General features: G+C 35.0%; 1 protein-coding gene across 1 annotated transcript in view; it reads left to right on the top strand.

The window, feature by feature from the left end:
• Positions 1–17256, top strand: part of LOC113493516 (neural-cadherin-like) — a 167704-nt gene extending 150448 nt beyond the window's left edge. The window contains exon 14 of the mRNA XM_026871526.1: positions 17080–17256. Coding sequence (XP_026727327.1) covers positions 17080–17114 — 35 coding nt within the window. The 3' untranslated portion in view covers positions 17115–17256. The remainder of the gene's footprint in view (positions 1–17079) is intronic.
• The last annotated feature ends 3550 nt before the right edge of the window (positions 17257–20806 follow it).

The following is a 20806-nucleotide window of genomic DNA, read 5'->3' as shown; positions in this document are numbered from 1 at the left end:
ATGCGTTATTAAGCTGCGAGTAAATGCAGTAGCAAGTACCTACTTAGTTATTTAGTACGCATCTATCTTCCATCTGTGTTTGAAATTAGGAGCGAGATAAATATGCGGTTATATTTATGCCGTGTCCTAGCTTTTAACATCCATTATTTCTACAAAGAGATCTGCTCCTTTCCTTTGAAACTTCAGAGAGCAGAAACATGGTGTAGAAATTAGATTTAAAATTTGTTTCATTTTTGTACTACCAAACATTTTGTCATTTTGGAATGTTTAGTAACTGTTCATTTTAAGGACTTGACTGTATAAAGGGGAGTTTATTTACCTCAACTAGTGACGAAGTGTGACCTATTTCAGGCGTACGAGTACATATCGAGACGAAAACAAGTCGAGACAAACGTTGATCTAAGTCGATTAGTTTTGCAGATAAATTGGTAGTTTAGAGCGTTACTCTACAACGCCTACAACTCTTCGTAAATACGTTGTAGTCGTATCTCTTTACTCTATGTTGTTCCACGCCTGCGCACAGTTAAACTACGTTTAATTTTGACTACAATACAGGGTTCTACACAAGCGTCGGCCACTACTGTCGCCATATATTTGCGCTGTTTGCTAGAAGAAATTAAATATACTAAGTAATTATGTGTTAGTGTTTATTTCACATTTCTGACCATAAAAACGCTTGTCTATTAATTTAGTAGCATCATTAGACTTGCTTATATCTTCTAAGATGTCTTTTTACGTCGTGTTCGGTCGTTAGAACTAAGTTAAGATTATTAGGAATGAACACTATTATTTCGTATCATGATATCATGCTCGTAATCACATTTGCGTTGTTTAATAGAAATAAACTGTATTCAATTTGTTTTATTCTTTTAAATCCTCAGCCCATACATTATTTAATCTGGAACATTAAAACAATCTCAATTCGATAATAAAAATGAAAATAAACAAAGACAGAAAGCAGTGAATATATTAACTAAACAGTGATAAGTTTCAAAATATCGTGATACAGTGTGATGAGCGTGATACGTGAGTGATTAGACGTGTCTCGGTGAAGGCGGGTTCCTCAGATGTGATGGCTCGGGATCGTGTCGGTAGTGCGCGCGCCAGAGAGACCCATGGCTAATTCTCCAGACCTGGGCCTGCTTGCCGCTAGCCTGCTTCGGCTTATCATAGGTAAGTTACTAATAATATAAATCAAGAGATCAGACCTATCTAGAGTAACAAAGGACAACTATATAAGCAAATACAAGTCCAACCATATATTTCTTCTAGTTTATCCTGCGTAGTACTGTAAAATGGGTTAAGGATTATCATATGAAAATCAAACTCCAAGGAGTTCTTTAAATCTGTATCAATAAGACTTACTTCTATTAGTACTTATTTCCAGACGATGAAAGATTACTGTCTGACGAAAAAAGAAATACTAATTTGTTAATCCGATAAATATGTTGCCTTCCCATAATAAACCTTATGCCTTTTACACAAGATGCTGTATATTAAAATACTTCGGAAATTAATCAGTCACCAAGTTCTGCTTATCTTGTGTTTTCTACTGATAAAACAAAAGAAAGTGTTGAGCTTAAAAGCCAGCGAGCATATTAAAAAGCGTTTACATATTACTTCATGTGTGCATACACAAATCCAAGTGACCTATTTATAAGAAAGAAAACTGTTTTATTCGTATTATATGTTTCGTTATGTGCTAATCGTGTTAAGATGTTTTTCTTACTTTTCGAAGTTGTTGGTATCTGCCGACACGTGTGCTGTTTTTGGGAGCAATTCCGTTAAGACTTTCTATAAGTTTTGTTACAACTTCTTACGAATAATACGTATAACGAAGGCCTGGGCTTTGACTAATCGTAATTGTACGCTTGTTGCAAATTTTCAGAAGTAACGTAATTGGGGGCAATTATAAGCAAACATTTTTTGCCCTCGTCTCATATTTTTTACAAGGTCTCATTTAAATTACTTAATTTTTATTCATAAGACGTCAGTAAAGCAAAAGTTTCTTACAAATATTACGTCAAATATAAAAAGGTATGTCATGAACAACATGAGCATACGTATATTACATTTACTAGCGAGAAAGAAAAATAAACGAAACGTGTTTTCATTATGTAGTTGGTACACGACAAATATTTTTCTTTCGTCAATAATGTACAAGCTATACTTAGTGGGTTCCTTTTACTCAGGTAGTTTGTTTTGCCAAAACCACGCTGAAATTTGAACGACGAAAAGAATTGAGTTTTTGGAGTAGATATTGCGGGAAAAAATGGTTGACATTTTCTAAAAAAGCAAGTGCCATTGGCCGGCGCATGGCGGGTCGCGTAACGACTGACAATGTCGAGTGTCCGTATCTATGGTGTGATATCCCCCTATCTATCTACATATGTATGAACGCGACCTCACTTACCGATTCTGAATTCGATGACGTCATCAGCGCTGATGTAGCACAAGCTCTTACGTGCCGCAACAAACAAATTTAATCAGAACATAATCCTTATATTTTCCATGAAGTTTGCTCCACTGAAGATCGTCATCGCGCACGTCGTCGCAAAATGAGAGCTCCCGCTTCATTTTATCTTATATGCGGATGCTGTACGACAGATGCGGATATTACTTTGTGTATCACGCCTTTCAAGCAGAATCACAAAAATGCTTGTAGCCTTAAATTCGTTATGTCGCACCCAAAGAAATGACACGAGCTAATGCTGACGCATATAGATGAGGGTTATAAATATGAGAACTTCTAATAAATGAGAAAATATCAGAAGATTTTAGGTTAAAGTTTTATTCATGTTCGAGAATTTATTCAAGAAGTTACATCATGCAAAAATGTATGTAAGTACATTTTACATATAAATGTCTAGTTGGGAAACTAATGGTTGTGATACGAAAGATTGTTGGGATCTAGAGGTTTACATCTAGCTTTTGCTGCGCTCACAGTTCTGACTTCCGAAAATAATAACCTAGAACCGCAAGAGACATCTGACTGACGGCTGAGGAATACAGCGTGCTTGGAATAAGCGAAATTTCCACACGCACTGAACAATCATCGCTCACAAACCTTCCTGTCGAAGACGGCTCTGAATCAAATTAACTGAATTTCAATAGCAGAAACTAGCCAAACTTAAGTCCAGAATTTCAACGGAACTCAAATCGACCAATTACAAGTTCTCAATTATGTTTCATGTTAAACATAACTAGTTTCAGAACAGGCATTGATAACGTACAATGTTCGAACATGTTACACTCATTACAAACATTATCGCTCGAAACGCGCCATAATACATCACTTCTGTTAGCACGCGATAAATTGTAAATGTAAATCAATTTGATGTACACTAATATTAACTGTAATAGTGTTCCAGAAAATAAACAATGTACGCGCTAATGTACTCTCGTTCCTGCGAAGGTAGTTGTATAATGCCTTTTGTATCCTCAAAATGTGAAAGGAAATTGGTACTAGCGAACATAAATCTTGCCCGTGGCGATGTCTCTGTCACATTTGTGATAATAAACGGGACAGAAGTATCAACATTTAAAATAGTGTTTTTCTTTTTTGTACTTTTCTTATAACGTATGTTAGTGATGTGACTCGGAAGGTTGCTTCTTTTATAATGGCCTTGTAACTTCTTTTGTTTTCGCGTTTTAGTGAAATTAAAAGTTTGCGGTTGACTGAGTGTTATCCCGAAGCTCAATTTTCAAAAATGTGTCGGTAAGTAATGAAGTCACTCGAGCTTGTTACGAATTCGATATACGTCAATAATTTTATTTCGCGTGCCCGGTGATGCCGGCGAGGCGTGTCCCTATTTACGTAGAACAAGCATGTGTGTGTACCGTGTGACAGTGCAGAGACAGTTGGTTCGCTTCTTTGCTTTTACAAGTTTTAATCTTCCTAATGCGTTCGTCTGGTGTGCACACTTCACAAAACGCTCGCCTCCGCTTATGTTAACCGTTTCCGAGCTTATGTTTAATTTGAATGAACATTACGCTTATTACGTCCTTTTTAGCAGTTATTAGGGTATTGTTTACGCATAGTGTTTTTGAACCTAATATCATTTCTTTTGCATTTTAACGAGATTATGGTAATATAGAGTCGTATTATCTTCTGCACTTACTAGTAAACTGTTATTTTTAAAGTCGGTCGGTTTCAGTTGAAATTAAATGTAATGGTAATAGGATTGCATGTAAGGTGACTTTGTATCATTAAAGTTGGTGTGGCTCGGTGCGTCGTAGTGTGTGCGCCCTGCGGCACTCGTGCAGCTGTTACCAGCGTGACTAATTCCCTGCATCAACTGCTATTGTTGCCGCCGTCTAGGTGACAAAAACAACTGTTCCACCTCATATCGCGGCGTACAATTTGACGTGGAACGTTTTATTCAGCCTACAGTATTTGTTCACGTTTTTCAACCTCCGGCCGTTATTTTATTCATGTTCCTTTCAAGTTTGCTTTCGCCCTACATTGATACAAAAAAGCCGTTCCACTGATATTTTCCTGTACTTTTTTTATCGTTACTTTTTTAAAGACAGGATTATGGTTGTATCTATAATTTACTCTGAAAGGGTTTATAAATTCTGTTTTAATCTATCTTATTCGATAAATCCACTCAGGTTGTTTGGAGCGCTATCTACTAACAGTAGTAGGTAGTTCGCAAACATTCGCGCAATGCATTATACATGCTTCAAACACTTGTAGCTTTAATTGATCTGCATTTAGTGAGACCGCCTTGTGACGTCACGTCTTTAGCGTATGCAGAAGCAAACTCAAAGAAAATTTTCTTGTGAAGTACGTTCACGTTTCCGTCCTAGTTTATAAAATGCTACTTTATTTTCAACTTTAATTTAATTATATCGAGTGTATCGGTTTCTCAATAAATATAAGTTAGCGGTTTCGCAGACATTTTAGGTAGCTACATAATTGCAGCAGTATATATACCTTGTAGAGCGTCGAGTGAAGTGCCAAACTCAGCACACGGGAAACTTTAAAGTTAATTATTAACTTTTGAAGATAATTAATATCTGTGCTATTGGTTGTGACAGCAGTTTTCCTTGTCCGCGATACACTAGCGACTGTACTCACACAGTGTGGAGCGGACACATGTTTTATGCTAGAACTTTATGTATACTCTAACTTAAATTGCAGTTTATTTAGTCTAAGCGTTAATATAGAGAGTTCGAGCGTACCTGAAATCGAGACTGTATTTATGACTTTAATATAGACTACGTTGCACATACTTTCACAATAAATACTATGTTTACCATACCGGTCGTAATAAACGTAATTTATGGACGCTTTAATTTCCATTTGTTTTAGTTGATAGGATCGTCAATACATAGAGGGAGAGCAAGCCGCTCACGCTCCGGTGAACAGTTTCAAAACAGCTATATACATACCTATTTATCTAGTAGATACATTATACCTGTGTCCATTGTCTTACAATCCAATACCGGTCTCCATTCTTCCGAGAGTATCTTCAGTGAATCAATTAAACCCAGTTTTAATGAAGATTGAAATGCATAAAGCAAAGAGGCTACTAAGAATTTTATTGTTTTTATTGAATGAATATCGATTCTAAGGAATAAATAAGGTTATAAGGAAAATGTCAATAACACTTTGTACGCACAACAGGAGTGCTTTGAAATAAATATGAACAAGAGTTGACAGCAATATAAATCGAGTCAGCGAAGAGTCTGTAACAAAGTGAGACACGATCGATACTTATAAATGTACTAAGAATATGGCTCAAAAATTGTTAGTAAGCTGTCTTTGTATAATATCAGGAATGGATTGAATATGGATATAGATAATCACTAGTTAACTACTACAACTAGTTAACTCTGCTCTATATTGTTCGTATTTTTTTCGTTCCTCGTTTTATCCGTTACACTTATCTACGAAACTGTTATTTTTAAAGTCGGTCGTATGTAAGGTAATACATACTTTTTTATTTGTCCGCTATCCAGCTACCTAAACTAATATTAGATCAAATTTTATCGCAAAAGTTATATAAATATCTCCATATAAAATATCGTAAACTCATAAAGTTTAATTTTAAAATCGAATATTAAACGTCAATTTCAACTTTGCATTAGATTTTTTTTATTCCATAATAACTCTCAGTTCTACCAAGGAGTTGGGAAACTTTATGATTTGCTTTAATTGAAACTTCGTAATATCTTAGTAGGTAGAGTAAATGTTCGCAATTTTTTTTAGAACTAACTGGAGTAGTTTGTAGGAAGGAAAGAAAATTTATGGCTTCGTTAAGGGAGTAATTATTAAGAGGCGCACATCATCAATTGGACGGACGAGTTTATTGTTGTCTGCAGACTCGCTGACGCTTCACATTAACGACCTATTTGGACGGAACATAATTGCTTTACGTCCTTATAACTAATATTATTTGGCTATTCGTATAATTTATCTTTTCTTATATATAAGAAATTAATTGCTGTGCGTTATTCTCGAGTTTAAGTCTCGCTTGAACTCGAAAACGGCTGAACCGATTTGGCTTATTTTACTCTTGAGATGTTCGTGGAAGTCAAGTCGAGTGATGAGATATGAAATGTTGCAAGTACCATTTTTTTTAAATTTGTCTGCATTGTTATCATCTTCTGACAGGCAGTACGTGGCCGGGATAGCTAGTTCCTAATAAATGAAGTAAGATGAGAGAATACAAGGAAAGAATTAAAGTAATTGAAAGATTTAGACAGGGCGGCGCGGGCGCGTCTCGTAGCCGGGTCAAGAGCCATGACGCGCACTCGACCTGTACCACCTCAACACGGCTTTTAAACTTTTTCGAAACCCTACAGAGGCTTTCATTAAGCCACGAATACTGCCACTAGTCTACGGGCGCGGTTTCTTAATGTTCACGTGTATTTAACACAAAAATATTCTTAATGTTAGCTAAATACTTTTTAATGGCACTTTTATTATATTCTACGTTCTACATTCACATTTTAATAGAATATAGTATTCTGGCAATATTTTGGCATAATAACTATGTATGAATAGAGTAATAACAAAATGGCGGTTTCGAGATAAACGCAATTAAAGTAGTTGTATTGCAAGCGGCGTAAATCATTACATACTTCGAGTGATTTTTTTTCCATGTTCATTTACCTTTCAGGATGAAAATTCTGAAAAAATAAGAAAATGACATAAATTTTGATTAGTACATTCTTAGTTATGACGGGAGTATTGTGGATACGATAATCGTACTTACATATAGTACACATAAGGACAATAAGACGATATATTATGTACTTAGATGCAACGGCTTAACAGTTCAGTAAGACCAACACCAGTACCACAAATCAATATAATCTGACTATAAATACAGAGTTATATCTTCATATTCCAATTACATATACGTGTGGGTTGAGTATAATAGCCATGATCGCCGTGTTTCAATTAGTTAACCTCTGTTAGGGAACGGTACCTGATATCGTAGAGTGATACGCTGACGTCACAAGGCCAGGATAACCGTCTTAGTGTAAACTATGTGTTACCCGCGGACCCGCCCGTTACAAATCGAAAATGATCCCACGGAAAGAAATTTAAAGTCAGAAAAACAACTATCCTTTATTAAAGCCTAACTATATAATATCTGTGTACCTAATTTCGTCTAAATTCGTTCAGTCGTTTTTTTGTAAAAAAGTAACAAACATCCATAGAATAGAATAGAATAGAATAGAATATTCTGTATTGTACACCATGGAATTACAGCAGTGATTCTTAACACATAAAATGTTAGGGTACAATGGCAGTCTTATCGCTAAAAGCGATATCTTCCAGACAACCTTTGGATGGACAGGAAAATTACATACATACAAACTTTCGCTTTTATAATATTAGCAGGATGTACTGAATTACGCCGACCCCCTGTAGGAAGCTATTGCTTGATAATACTTTGTTGGCCTTAGACGTATCGGTAACGAAAAGAGTTGTTTACACAAATATCAAGAAATAATAAATCTTTTCGTTGATTTTTATCTTTACTGGCCAGAAGTTCAGTTTACTTGGCAATGTGTGTAAAGGGTACTGTTTCAGGTTTTGCTTTGGATATTAAATCTAAAGGATAAAAACGAAATTCTATATAAACTACTCCGCTGTCTGTCCGTATGCGACAATGGTGTTTCCCATGAACCGGGAAAGCTTAACATTTACTAAAACCTTGTTGAGTCTTGTTAGCATTTTAGTATAATGAAATATATCAAAAAATATTTGTGTATGTAAGCTTAAAAATGTGTTGATGTATTCTAAAATAGTTTTATAAAACATTCCGCTTTTAGTGGTTTATAAAGGATTTTGCTTCATATGCAAAAGCCCATAATTTAATCCCGTGCACGCTTTAAATATTTGGTTAACCTATATCACTGCTTATGCAAGTGAGTGTCATGTGTACCCTCGAAGAGAATACTAGAATGTAGACACACTATCGTACTTACCTATATGAAATTACTAAAGCTTACGTCAAATAATATAACTCTATTAATATCCACATTTGGACTTAATTAAGGTTATAATTACGCTCGAAAGCCTGAATAAATTATGTCCGTATGTCGCATGACAAGTCATTAGTAATTACAATGACATTTTAGCTATGTATCTGTCTGAAGGTTCGGAAATCTGTATTTTACATCTGAATATTGTATAAAACATAAAATTATTAATCTATGCTTGTCCGATTGGACGTGGTGAGGGGATTTAAAATTGTGATTTTTGCGGATTAGCTAGTGGTTTATTATTTATTTGCTGTTTTCCCATGGGATTTGGTTCAGAGAAAAATGTTTTTATTTTATCTTATACTTGTATTTGCTCATGCTGTTAATTTTGTTGCAAGGTAAAGCTAAGCATAAAGCCTCTTTTCTGTAGAGCTCTTGCTATTTTCCTTTTAATATGGTTGTGGTTAAAAACTTGACTGGTTTCTAAAAAGACATAACTTAATGCAATAAATAGGTTAACCAGCGGCAACGTTTAAGGAATATTAAGTCTTAATTAAGTAGCATACAAAGTTCATTATAACATGTAGGTACCTAGATCACATTCTCTTATCATCTCTCCCTACTTTTGCTTGGAATTTGTCTGGAGGACGATCATGAATATTGTTTATCTTGTAACGTTCTCACGTCCGCCTACCATTGTCGTTAATTACACTTAGTATTAAAGTGATTACATGGAACTCACGCCATGTCTCTTGGGAGGCGGATACTACGACCGAACGGCTCATTAGGGTAGGCGCTGAGCTAATGTGTTCCCTTATATTTACCTAAGGTTCTTGATTGCTGATTCTCATAATTGACTAGGAACTAGAACACTTAATTTGTCTTAACATCAATACATGTATGTGCCAGTTGCGATTCACTGACAGACGCTTCGATTGCCTCACAAAGGAGTCTAGAAACCAAAAGTTATCGCTTCAATATTACTTCAAAGTTACGATGCGATAAACTTCACACAATGTTTGTTCTCAGTGTTTACGTAATCCCGTGTTATCGAAACCGCATCATTCGAGAGCATGCTTTCGGTTCGATTTAAAGGTGGGCCAAACTGTTATTGAGACTTTTGTCTCGCACCCCAATTCTTTGCGGCTTATCTTAACTGGTATCATGCAAAATGTGAGAGTATACGGGAATAAGGATTACGGCTTGCCCTTTCGATGTCATGAAAGCGGGAATATATCCAATGTTAGTTCGTTCTAAAACTAATTACGCAGAATACTCCACCACAAAAGCCACGACTGTCATATTACATTTTCATTTGTAAACTAATTAAATTCAAAGGCTCTATTGAAGTACTAAGTATTGCAGCGTACGCTATTCTGTGCCGGTGGCCGGGAGGAAGCCTAATTGAGTTTTTCTGTTACAAACATTCTCAGCTATATCCCCGGATTTTCACTGGATTGAATGAATTTATAGCGACGGGCTCAGCCTTTATAACTTAACGATTTTACGTTAATATCATCGAATTTGGAACATGAAGGTACTTGGATTTCTTCTCGGGGATTGGTTGACAAGGATTTAAAGTTAGGCGTCTTTCATAAGGGGGTTTACTCGTAATCGTATTACCATGACCAAGAAGTTAGTACCTGCGTAATATGATCATAATGCCAATGTCGCAACTTACAAGTTTTGCTTCTAATTATCCTATCACTAATTTTACCTAACTTCAAAATTTGAGAATATCTCATATAATATTTAATTAATTTTGCAGATTCATACCACTTTTAACGATAAACGGAGCAGGTACAGACATCTTGATTCACCCTAGTCACGTATTTGGACTGGAAATCTAGAAATCTTTTTAATATAGCATTTTTCAACTTCAGGTCCTTCCTTTGCCAGCATCACGTGATATCATAAAGCTATGACATAAATATTCAAAAACGTGCATGAATATCGTTATTTTGTATATTAATTTGATTTACAGTTCAGTGTAAAATTTCAATCCCCTTTATCCTCTAACCCGAACAATTAAATCCCATTAAATGTTTGAATCAGATTTGTTGATTGATTTCATTAGTTGGAAAATGTTCGTGCTACTAAAATATATTTGGTGAGAGGCGTGGGTGTTGGGTATACGTAGAGTAGGCACAACGGCGAGCAGAGACAACAGAGTTTGATCAGCACAATACTGCCGAACACACAAAGGGCATGAGCACGGACTAACGGAGTGCCTGTAATTTGGTCCCTTTGTGAGCCGAGCACTGTGTGTGCCGCAATCGTCATCGAGTCCAAGACGCGGCCTCTATCGCCTACATAATGTGAGATTTAATAAGTACTGGCCGCACGCCCCCATCTCAGCCTTTCTCTTGCTCTGAATGTTGATTCCTCCCATTGTGTTAGCTACTCTCTAACTCCATTACTCGACATGATTCTCCCATAAAGTATAGCCAGTATAAGTTATTTTCACCGATTTATTTGTTACCTCTGGGGAGGTATCCTAGTTATTTGCGACGGGTGTATACAAGTGTCTTTTGATTGCTCCATTTCTATATTTTATTTCTTCCATATATTTTCCTGTCCCGTTTTATAGAGTAACAGCACTTTATTTCCTCGGATTCTTGAATTTTATAGTTTCGATAGTTGCACCCTTGTTGTGGTGGTACCTGTTGTTTATGTATAATCATAATATACTCTTGGCCATTAACGTACAAAAATATTGACTTGCTTTACTTACTGGTGGTAGACATAATGTTGCTCGGGTATCCTGTTTTTCTGCCACGTACAGGAAACATTTTCCATAAATATAACCTGCCACGTGTGTGAAATTGTTTTAAGCGAGTATATTTACTTAAGATTAATACACGTATACAAGGGATCCCTCTCCTATTTACGGTAATGTTCAGGTCATGTAGGTAAATTGCGGCATTAGGCGAGCCGGTTTCGGGAGCGCGCGTGACGTAGTTGAAGAGCAGTGTGTAGCATTTAAGTGCTGCCTAAAGCCGGTATGCGTTTGGAATTAATTAGCAAATCTGGGCGCGAGATGCGACCACAGCCGGCCGTCCGGCGTCCGGCGCACTGCGGTCAGGCTGCGCGCGCCCGTCCACCTGTCCAGCCCAAGCTTTTGGTTCCGCTGTAATCCGATTATGATTCTTCTGTTCTCAACATACGGAATAAAAAATAATAGTCGTCCCGTACCGCGGTGCGTTACCGACTGCGAGATGCAATAACAGCAAAAACGTTTTCCCAGTGGCTTGTGAACAAAATGCGCTACCGTCACGGAATTTCATTATGTTATTATGATGTCAGTTGCTTCTTTAGTGTCAGTTTAGGCCACAGTTAAACGTATAAACTTTGGATATCATCATCCAATGTCAGATAGGAACATGGTCTCAGTTCTTTACATCTGTTTTATCCTAATTAGGTAATTTATATTTAGTGTAGGTGACATCGTTAAAAAACGTGTTTTGTTCGGACTTCGAATAATGTTCAGCTTGTATTGTATAAAAATAGTTCCCAATAAAAACAATGAGACAAAAACTATTTTTAAACCGTAGCTATAAAAAAATGTAACGGTAGAATTACGACATACATTGACAAATATAACCAGACACGTACCATTCAGTTTACGAATAGCTGACGTTGACGTAAATCCAAATGCTGGGATGAATAGCATGCTAACAGACTGCGAAAATACATGCTGAATAATAATAAGGCTGCTACAAGCAAAGGGATGGCTCCCAGCGTGTTTTATATCCTTACTGTTTTAGCCACAATGTTTAGTAGGTATAAAGAACAAATAAAATGTCTTGGATAAGAGGAACTCCACATTTAGTCGGATATATTGAGATTAAGTGTATAAATTGGTAATTTATTTACCTACTTGTATCCTTTATATTCCTAATTCCTACTAATATAATAAATGCGAGAGTTTTTTTATGTATGGATGTAAGGATGTTTGTTCCCTTTCACGGAAAAACCACTAAACGAATTTAGACGAAACTTAAATATAAACTTATGGACTCGTAATAGTACCTACTTACTTTCAAAAGTTGAATTTCGGCAAATATATTTCTAGTAGACGGCAAATTAGACACGTCTTGATAAACCCTTGTTATCAAAATGAGTTCCATTCATAGAAACTAGGCTTACTTAACTGTTTTTTTACGACATTAATCATATTATACAAGAAAAAATAAAAAGCTCCGACTGCAAAAACCATCAACTCCCACAAATTCTAATCGCTTTCACCAATTTGCTTTAATAATGAACTTTTAATACAATACAAAGGGAAGTGAAATCGCTTTATATTCGAGAGCTATGACGCGAAAGACGGACAGACACTAAAACTTATAGCACCCCTCTTGCGTCGAGGGTCAAAAAAACAAAAATTAAAAATTTAAAGATGTACGTATATAATTCCATGCCTGACACCATATTTCTAACTTTCAGACATACTGTATAGCACAGACCCTGTATAGGGTCCAATTAGTCAGAGTAGTCTCAGAATAACACCTCTTAGAGAATCCACAGACGGTGTCGCGACCTTGAGCATAAACCCTTAATTACAACGACTGATCTTAAATTTGTCAAGTTTATATACTTGAAGGTAATTTGGGATGTCGTAACTATAATATTATTAACTTGCCTATCTGATACCTGGGTATCTAGAGCTAACCTATTTATGACTTATATTTAAATTGTTGCCTAGGGCCACGCCTAAGACTTTCATAATTTGTTTTAGTAATCCGAGTAGCGACATGGAAATTTATCATTTGGATGTTATACATTCAAAATCTGTTTAATTTACAACGAGCTTAGAAAATAATAGTTAAAGTATTATTTACGAAACGGTTTAAGACACAGCTTCTTTATATCAAAATATATTTGTTAAAAGTACAAGTCAATTCTAATGAGAAATCAGCTCAGTCAGTCATATAATGGGCAAACAAAGAGGAAAACTTAGAGGAAAAAAAAAATATTTAGTTTGGGTGAGGTATGCAACATATTAGCGGTCTTCGCTGAAACACTTTTAATTTTAAAACCCTTTGTCTATTATGTAAAGTTTCCACAAAACAATTTCCACAGGCTGGGATTTTCTTAACTTGCTAGTTCGCTACACAAAAAGTTTTGTGTTGGATAGATTTACGAGACTAAAGTAAATTGCCAAATTGACTAATGTTCACAGAACAACTTCCAGCCCGATTGCAGTCATTTTCTTTTTCAGTATCCTTTGCTATTTTGCTCTGACTGACCTTATTTACAGAATGTGCCGAGGAAAGTCGTTAAATAAAAAGCAAAATAATTTAGGTAAATTTTGAAAACCTTCACAGATATTAACATAAATAAATTAGTGTCTATAGCGTAAACAGATGTTATAAACTTACCACTCACAGTTACAATTTACAGACCGTAATTGCACTACAAATATAAATTAATGTATAAGTATATACATAAAAGTAAATTCGTTATAACTCTATGTTAAAAAATCATGTTATTCCTAACGATTTTTTAAATAAAAACCCAATATCAAATCAACGTCGAGGAGTACCTACTCTGTGCTTCGTAGATTACTTTCATTAAAAGTTACTCGCAATAAATCTAAAATTTATATTATTAATAAGCATGACTCGGAAAAACTGGATACCATCTTACTTCCAAATCCCTTATCCATCCAGCTGCAAAGAGCAGGAGAGAAATCCTCCTTGTTCAATTTGTAAGTTTAAGAATAGATAAATTAGGAGGAGCAAGGCTGCTTTAAAGTCTTTCCAGCAGAGGGCGTTTCGAGGGATGCGATGTATTCTTTTACTTATACAATCTTAGCCTGTGCTTCCACTGATAAAGTGATTTTATTGGCTTAAGATTATAACCCTTCCCACGCGGCCCCGGTGGAAACTTATTCTAATATCCTAGAGGGAAAAACACCCACTTGTGAAAACATAAGTTTTTTGCTTCTGAAGTGAAAAATACATTTAAGAAGGATTATTACTGACAATGCTGCGAAAGATTATAATTTCAATGATACGCCGTACTGTTAGAGCTGCACGACTAGGCATATATGTAATTTATAGCCTGCGATAAAATGAAAAGTGACCCGCGCTATTGCAATTTATTTTCCAACCATTCATATAATTTCTTTGTAACAGTTGCATTTTAATAATAGGTTCGTAAAATTTACAAATCTACTCTAGCTCTAGGTTATGTTTATGGTCAACGTACCTTCAAAACGTGGGCGATATATTTGTGTCAAAATTATCTCAAAAAATGTTTATTTCTGTATTTATTATTCTTTGTAGGAACTATGGAAAACCAACTTTGTTTTTCATTTGGAAACTCTTAAAAGGTTATTCGGAAAATAACCTTACAGCTTTAGTGATTTCTATGTAAAGCGTTAGCGTGAAATTGGTAATAATACCGTAGAATACGATCTTTGTTCTGAGTTTAGTTGCGCCATCTATACGAATTGGCTTGAACTAGACTTAGCCTTAAATCGTAGCGCCATCTATTTGAAACGGTTGCAATATCTCGATAGGAAGAACTTTTCCAACCACCCGCTAGATGGCGGTAATTGAAAGTAACAAACGTTTTAGTTGTTTGAGATAAAACAGATAGATGGCAGCACATGCCTTGTCTTTGTCTAATAGTTGGATCAGTTATTTCACGTAAAATTCAGGAACCTAGCCAGATGGCGCAGCATAAGCTTTTATTTAGATTCGAAAGATGGCGTTAGGTGTCTTTCTTGTTGCTCAGAAGCTTAATCATTTTAGGTACTTATTTAATATGACATAGACGATTTTACATTGACTATTGTAATTAATTGGAATAATGTTATTCAACTAAACAAAGATTTAAATCAGCATTACGCAAATCGTAGTTACCGCGTAACAATATAGATGGCGTTGCTGTACTTCCATAAAGGCTAGAGACACCATTTCCAGAAACCATAGCTTTGAGTAATTTTTTACGAAGTTGAATATCATATCCAACGCAATAATAAAATAGTTCGGATTAAAATCTGTAAAAGCACTCTATCGGTAGTTACAGCTTCTGAATCCTTTACGAGACCGGTAAGTGCATTGTGCTTTACTAGAAGGATTTAGTTCATATATTTAGTTCCTGGATTCATGGGTTCGATGAAATATATAGGTATTATCTAATTGTTGTTTTTTTTATCCCGTTTTCAAGTTTGCGTTTCTAATAAGTTTGTGTTTATAAACAGGTTGTTGTTACTTTATCGTTCAATGTTATCATTATAAATACTGTAAGTAAATTATCGAACATCACGAAAGTTCAGTTATGCCTTAGGTACTTACGTAATTGAATTGAGAACCAAAAATATTTCCTGTAACTACGGAATAAGATATTGTTGAAATGTCCTTTTCTATACTAGGAAATATTTGATTGTTTGGTTGTTTGTTTGACACGAATAGGCTTCGAAACTACTGGACCGATTCGAAAAATTCTTTCATTGTTGAGAAGCTACATTATCCCCGCCGAACATAGGCTATAATTTATTTTGAAACATATTAGGGTTCCGTAAGAAAATTGCGATAGTGTAACCAAAGGTGTAAAACCGAAAACCTACATATGTCTGCGTACGCTGCTTATACTATTGACAATAGAACACAATGATGTACTACGGTTTTGTTTACCATGCGGAAGAAGTCGCTGGCAACTGCTAGTTTACAATAAACCTTAGGGCGACGTTTGCGACATACACATTTACTTGATATCTTTATTAATTTATGAATTAGTTTATAGTATATCTAAAATATTTATTTTCTATTCTAAAGCAGGTACTTATTCACTTTCAATAGAAAAACAGTTTATTCTTAGCCGGAAACTGTTCAAATAACCTATTTCTGGTCGTAAATACTTTTTCGTCTTTCAAAGGATATTTTATTTTTATTTCTTACCTTTTTGTCAGAAATAGTAAAGAATATTGTATTGTCAATAGAAATATAACTGTTAAGTACTTATTCTATAACGAGCCTTACAAGTGTTTTGTGCTGCTGGATAAAAACTAAAATAGTCGGATAAAAGAAACTCCCTACTTCATACTAGATTTTTTTTTAACCAACACCCCAAACCCCATCGTACCCAAAGGAAATATACGGAAACCTATAATTGAGGTTCCGTTGTCTCTCAGTCCGTCCATCAGGCTGCCAGGCTGTATCTCTTGAACCATTCTTAAAATAATGAGTTTATGCGATGGTATTAAGGTCACAATTATTTTTGTAAGTGACAAATTAATCTGATGATTGGCACTCATCATTTTTAACTTCTTATCTTTAGCCTGTTTGTGCGGAGCCTTCAGTTACGGGAGGCTACTCGCGCTTGATCAGTTGGGTTCAGTTCATCAGTTTTACATCTCCACCGGTTTTAACAACACAATATAATTATGTATAATAATAATAAATTATATAATAAGGAAACAAAAAGTAAATCTCCTTGTTGTTTTTTCCCAGTATTTCTTCCAAACAATCTTAAAGCTTTACATGAACTTCATTATAAATGTCTGAAGCACACTTAAAATAAGTGTTCAATCACTCAGAACTCCTAATATAGAATGAACCGCGGCATTTTCGACTTATTCATGAGGGCGTGTAATCAATTATTGTTCTTTGTTCTCAGGTAAGGGAAACCTTTCAGCGCGGGAAATCGGATAAGTATGAGAATTTATTCTTACCTGAAATAGAAAAACGGCGAGGGCTTAAAGCAACTTATAGCAGGGAAATCGGAATATACACTGTACAGTACGACAAGGCAATTAAATTAGTTAGATATTTATGTATTACTGAGTAATAATATGACATCTATATCTATACTAATACTAATATATAAAGCTGAAGAGTTTGTTTGTTTGAACGCGCTAATCTCAGGAACTACTGGTCCAAATTGAAAAATTCTTTTTATGTTGAATAGACCATTCATCGAGGAAGGCTTTAGGCTATAAACCATCACTATGCGACTAATAGGAGCGAAGATAGAATGGAAAATGTGAAAAAAACAGGGCAGGTATAAAACATAACTTATATCTTCTACCCACGGGGACGAAGTCGCGGGCAACAGCTAGTTTCATATAATGAGATTAGGTAATTCTTAAGTGGTAAAGAAAATTAACGATCATATTGTCCATGACGCTTTCCAGAACTTCGGATTTAAATTTAAAGTTACATTTTTAATTCCTATATTCATTTTTGATAGTTTATTTTGCGGTGCTCATCAAGATCGGCCAAGGTATTTATATGGTGATGGTAAAATAAAGGAACTCTGATATTTAGATGAACCCTGAACACAAAACTCTACTTTTGTCAGTCGTGTTAAAAGAAACGGCTTCTTTTTCAATTAAACATTAATTGAACTTGGCTCAGCACGCTACCGCGTGTCTAGATATCAATAGATTAGAAGAGTTTAATTTTGTAATGTTCATTCAAATCTTCAAGATCTATGGTATAGATTAGAAGTAGACCCCAAAAATCGAAACGAAATTAAAAAAAAACTGCTGTTCCATTTTTTTAATTCAAAATTAAATAAAACTTATTTGTACATGTTGACCGCTGAAGGAATGAACACAGCATTATGTTAGACGGCTCACAAACTACTAATTAATTTCTCTGCGGGCTCCAAGAAAGTTAAATCAATTCTCTGTGGTGTACAGCTCCAGTGACTCGTCTGTTTTTACTACCTCCTCCTAAAGTGAGGTTGATGCAATTGCGAAAGTGAGATGGCGCGATGCACGGCGTAGTCTTGCGTCTTGCTCCCTCATTTGCAACAGAGTTTTTCTTTAAGGGTAGACCCCAGATTCCATTCTACCTACCAGTTAGGGACGTCAAAGTTTAAATTACTAGAAATGAATTAATGTACGGGTCTAGTTGTTAATTTTACTCATTGTTTTTCGTTTTATGCAACAATCCCCGTTCTAAGGAATGTACTCGTATCGCGGACGATTTCACAATCATTCAAGTCACACTATAAAGACACCTAGAGTCAGGACAAGCATTCGTGGATCTAACATACGCTCATCCTGTGCAGGGATCAAACCTGCTAAAAGTATAGTCGGTTTGGCGTGGTGACTCCTCTTACGGCTATTCGAGCAAAATGTTCACTTTCTTAAGGATATCTACATGCGACTTTTCAAAAAATACTAATATTTTCAGGTTTTATGTTCCGTGTATATAGATATATTTGAGTATCTTTGCTACACGTAAACTGATAATAACTGGGTAATTGTTACAATACTTCGTCATTACAAAGAATAAACAGACTAATTATTTTTGCAAAACAGATAGGTTTATAAAAAAAATATCTGTTATTTGAAGCCATTTCCCCATTTTCGCGTTGAAAGTCAGCTTTTTCAATTATCCGCTCGTTTCCTTTTTAAGAACAAAATTGATGAATTTTCTTAGAAATGAAGAGGTATCTTTGTAATATCCACGATTAATTAAATATAATCTCAGATCGAAGTAGAATATTTTGGTGGTAATTACAGTAATAAAAACATTATATACGGATAAAAGACTATGTTGTGAATGATCTTTTTGGCCCGAAATATTTTATGTCGCACTCATAAAACATGTACGAATAAAAAGAACACCTCTGATGAATTTAATATAGTATACAGGGTTTTTATTTATTACGTATTCATTTTACAAAAAAACATATTGCTTTTTGTGTTGATACGGAATCATTAAACTATTAAAGTAAAATTATTTGAGAAACCCAATTCGCGTAATAATGAAATTATAATCAAAATAAATGATAATTAAAACAGAGAATGTAGTAACGGGAAATCACATAACATTTCAATAATTATTGTCTCACTGAAAAAGGACGTACAGATACAATAATTAATTTCATCATTTTGAGTCTCGAAAAATAAAAGTCAGCGCGTATAATATTTTACTATCATACCATGGTATTCAATTTTGTTCCTGAAGAAATACTATACACTATTTTATTAATATACGTAGGCGTAAAGCTGAAATAGACGTTCATAACGTGACTGATTCCAATAAAGTAGCTTAGGCACTACTCATAAAATACAAATCTGAGTATCTTATACGAATTTCACTATCCTATAACATTATTGTTATTCCTCTGCCTAAATGTAAAAGCATCATAAAATATTCTTCTACTAATCCCATGGACCCTAATACAGTGGAATAAAAACTCGAATTAAATTCCTTAAAAACGTTTTTAAAGTACTAATATTGAGGATATAAATCAAGCTGTTATATGTAAAGTAAGACATTCAGTCTTGCTTTGATTAATGCGAGCAATCTCCGAGTACAGCTTGTCGGCTTGAGATCACGCCGTAAAATATTTCTTATCCTTCATTAAAATACGCGATGCAATGTAATTAGTATTATATCTGGATATATGTGTATTAAACCAAGTTTTTTCATTAAAAAACCATGGAAATGTTGAGTATTTTGCATCACAATATTGAATTGTTATTCAGATTATTCTTATTGGCTTACTGCATTAACATTTTATAAAAAATAGTTCAGAATCAATAAGACATACCACAAACCGAGTTAAGTAAAATAAAATGCGGCACATTGAATGTAATCCCTCCTCCTCTGTTAGTTATTATTCTAACCCTAGAAAAACAAACTAGTCTAGCAATACAGACGTATTAAACAGCCGCAAGCTTCGAACCACTAAACTAGCTATTATACGATTCAATATACGTTCAATTGTAATTTAATAGTGGACATGTCGAAAACAGAAGTAGTAATTTTGTATTGTTAATTATTAGGGGCTACAATCAGTAAACTGTCACCCTTTATTGTCATGCAAATCCCTATTGTAAAGCTCGGAGTTAATTTGCAGTAAATACCTCTATAAAGTTTGAGATTACATTAATGGTACAAATTGTTCAGTTGGAACACCCGGCCATTATGGCGGGCTATTATGTTTTTAGAATGTGATTTACCCAGTCTCACAAGAGTTTGATGAGAACGTCGACAGGATTATGATTACGTTTAAGTATGCTACTTTTTCCGCTACATTTTTCTTTGTTGTGTTGGCAATCCTGAAAAGGAATGAAAGCTCATTATAGTCTAATCTCGATGGTAAATAAACTCATAACTTGTTTTCCAAAAAGTTAAGGTGACGCGGTTACTATTTGATTGACACATTAACATCAAAACTAACGGGTTATGCTTGAATTTTCGGCGGTAAACACACGTGATTCATTTATATTTGAGTTGGAAAATGTATTAAAAGTTTGACGGGAATACGAGAGCTCGCGTGCACTACCCACAAATAACATGTCAAAAGACAATAGCACGGGGTTACTATTGACAGGCTTCTTCCTGAAAGAGAGCGTTATAGCTTTCTCACAGGCTTCCAT

This window comes from Trichoplusia ni, chromosome 4, assembly GCF_003590095.1.
Source record: "Trichoplusia ni isolate ovarian cell line Hi5 chromosome 4, tn1, whole genome shotgun sequence".
Lineage (NCBI taxonomy): Eukaryota > Metazoa > Arthropoda > Insecta > Lepidoptera > Noctuidae > Trichoplusia > Trichoplusia ni.
Note: the sequence above shows the minus strand (reverse complement) of the source record. Positions and strands in the feature narration are given on the sequence as shown.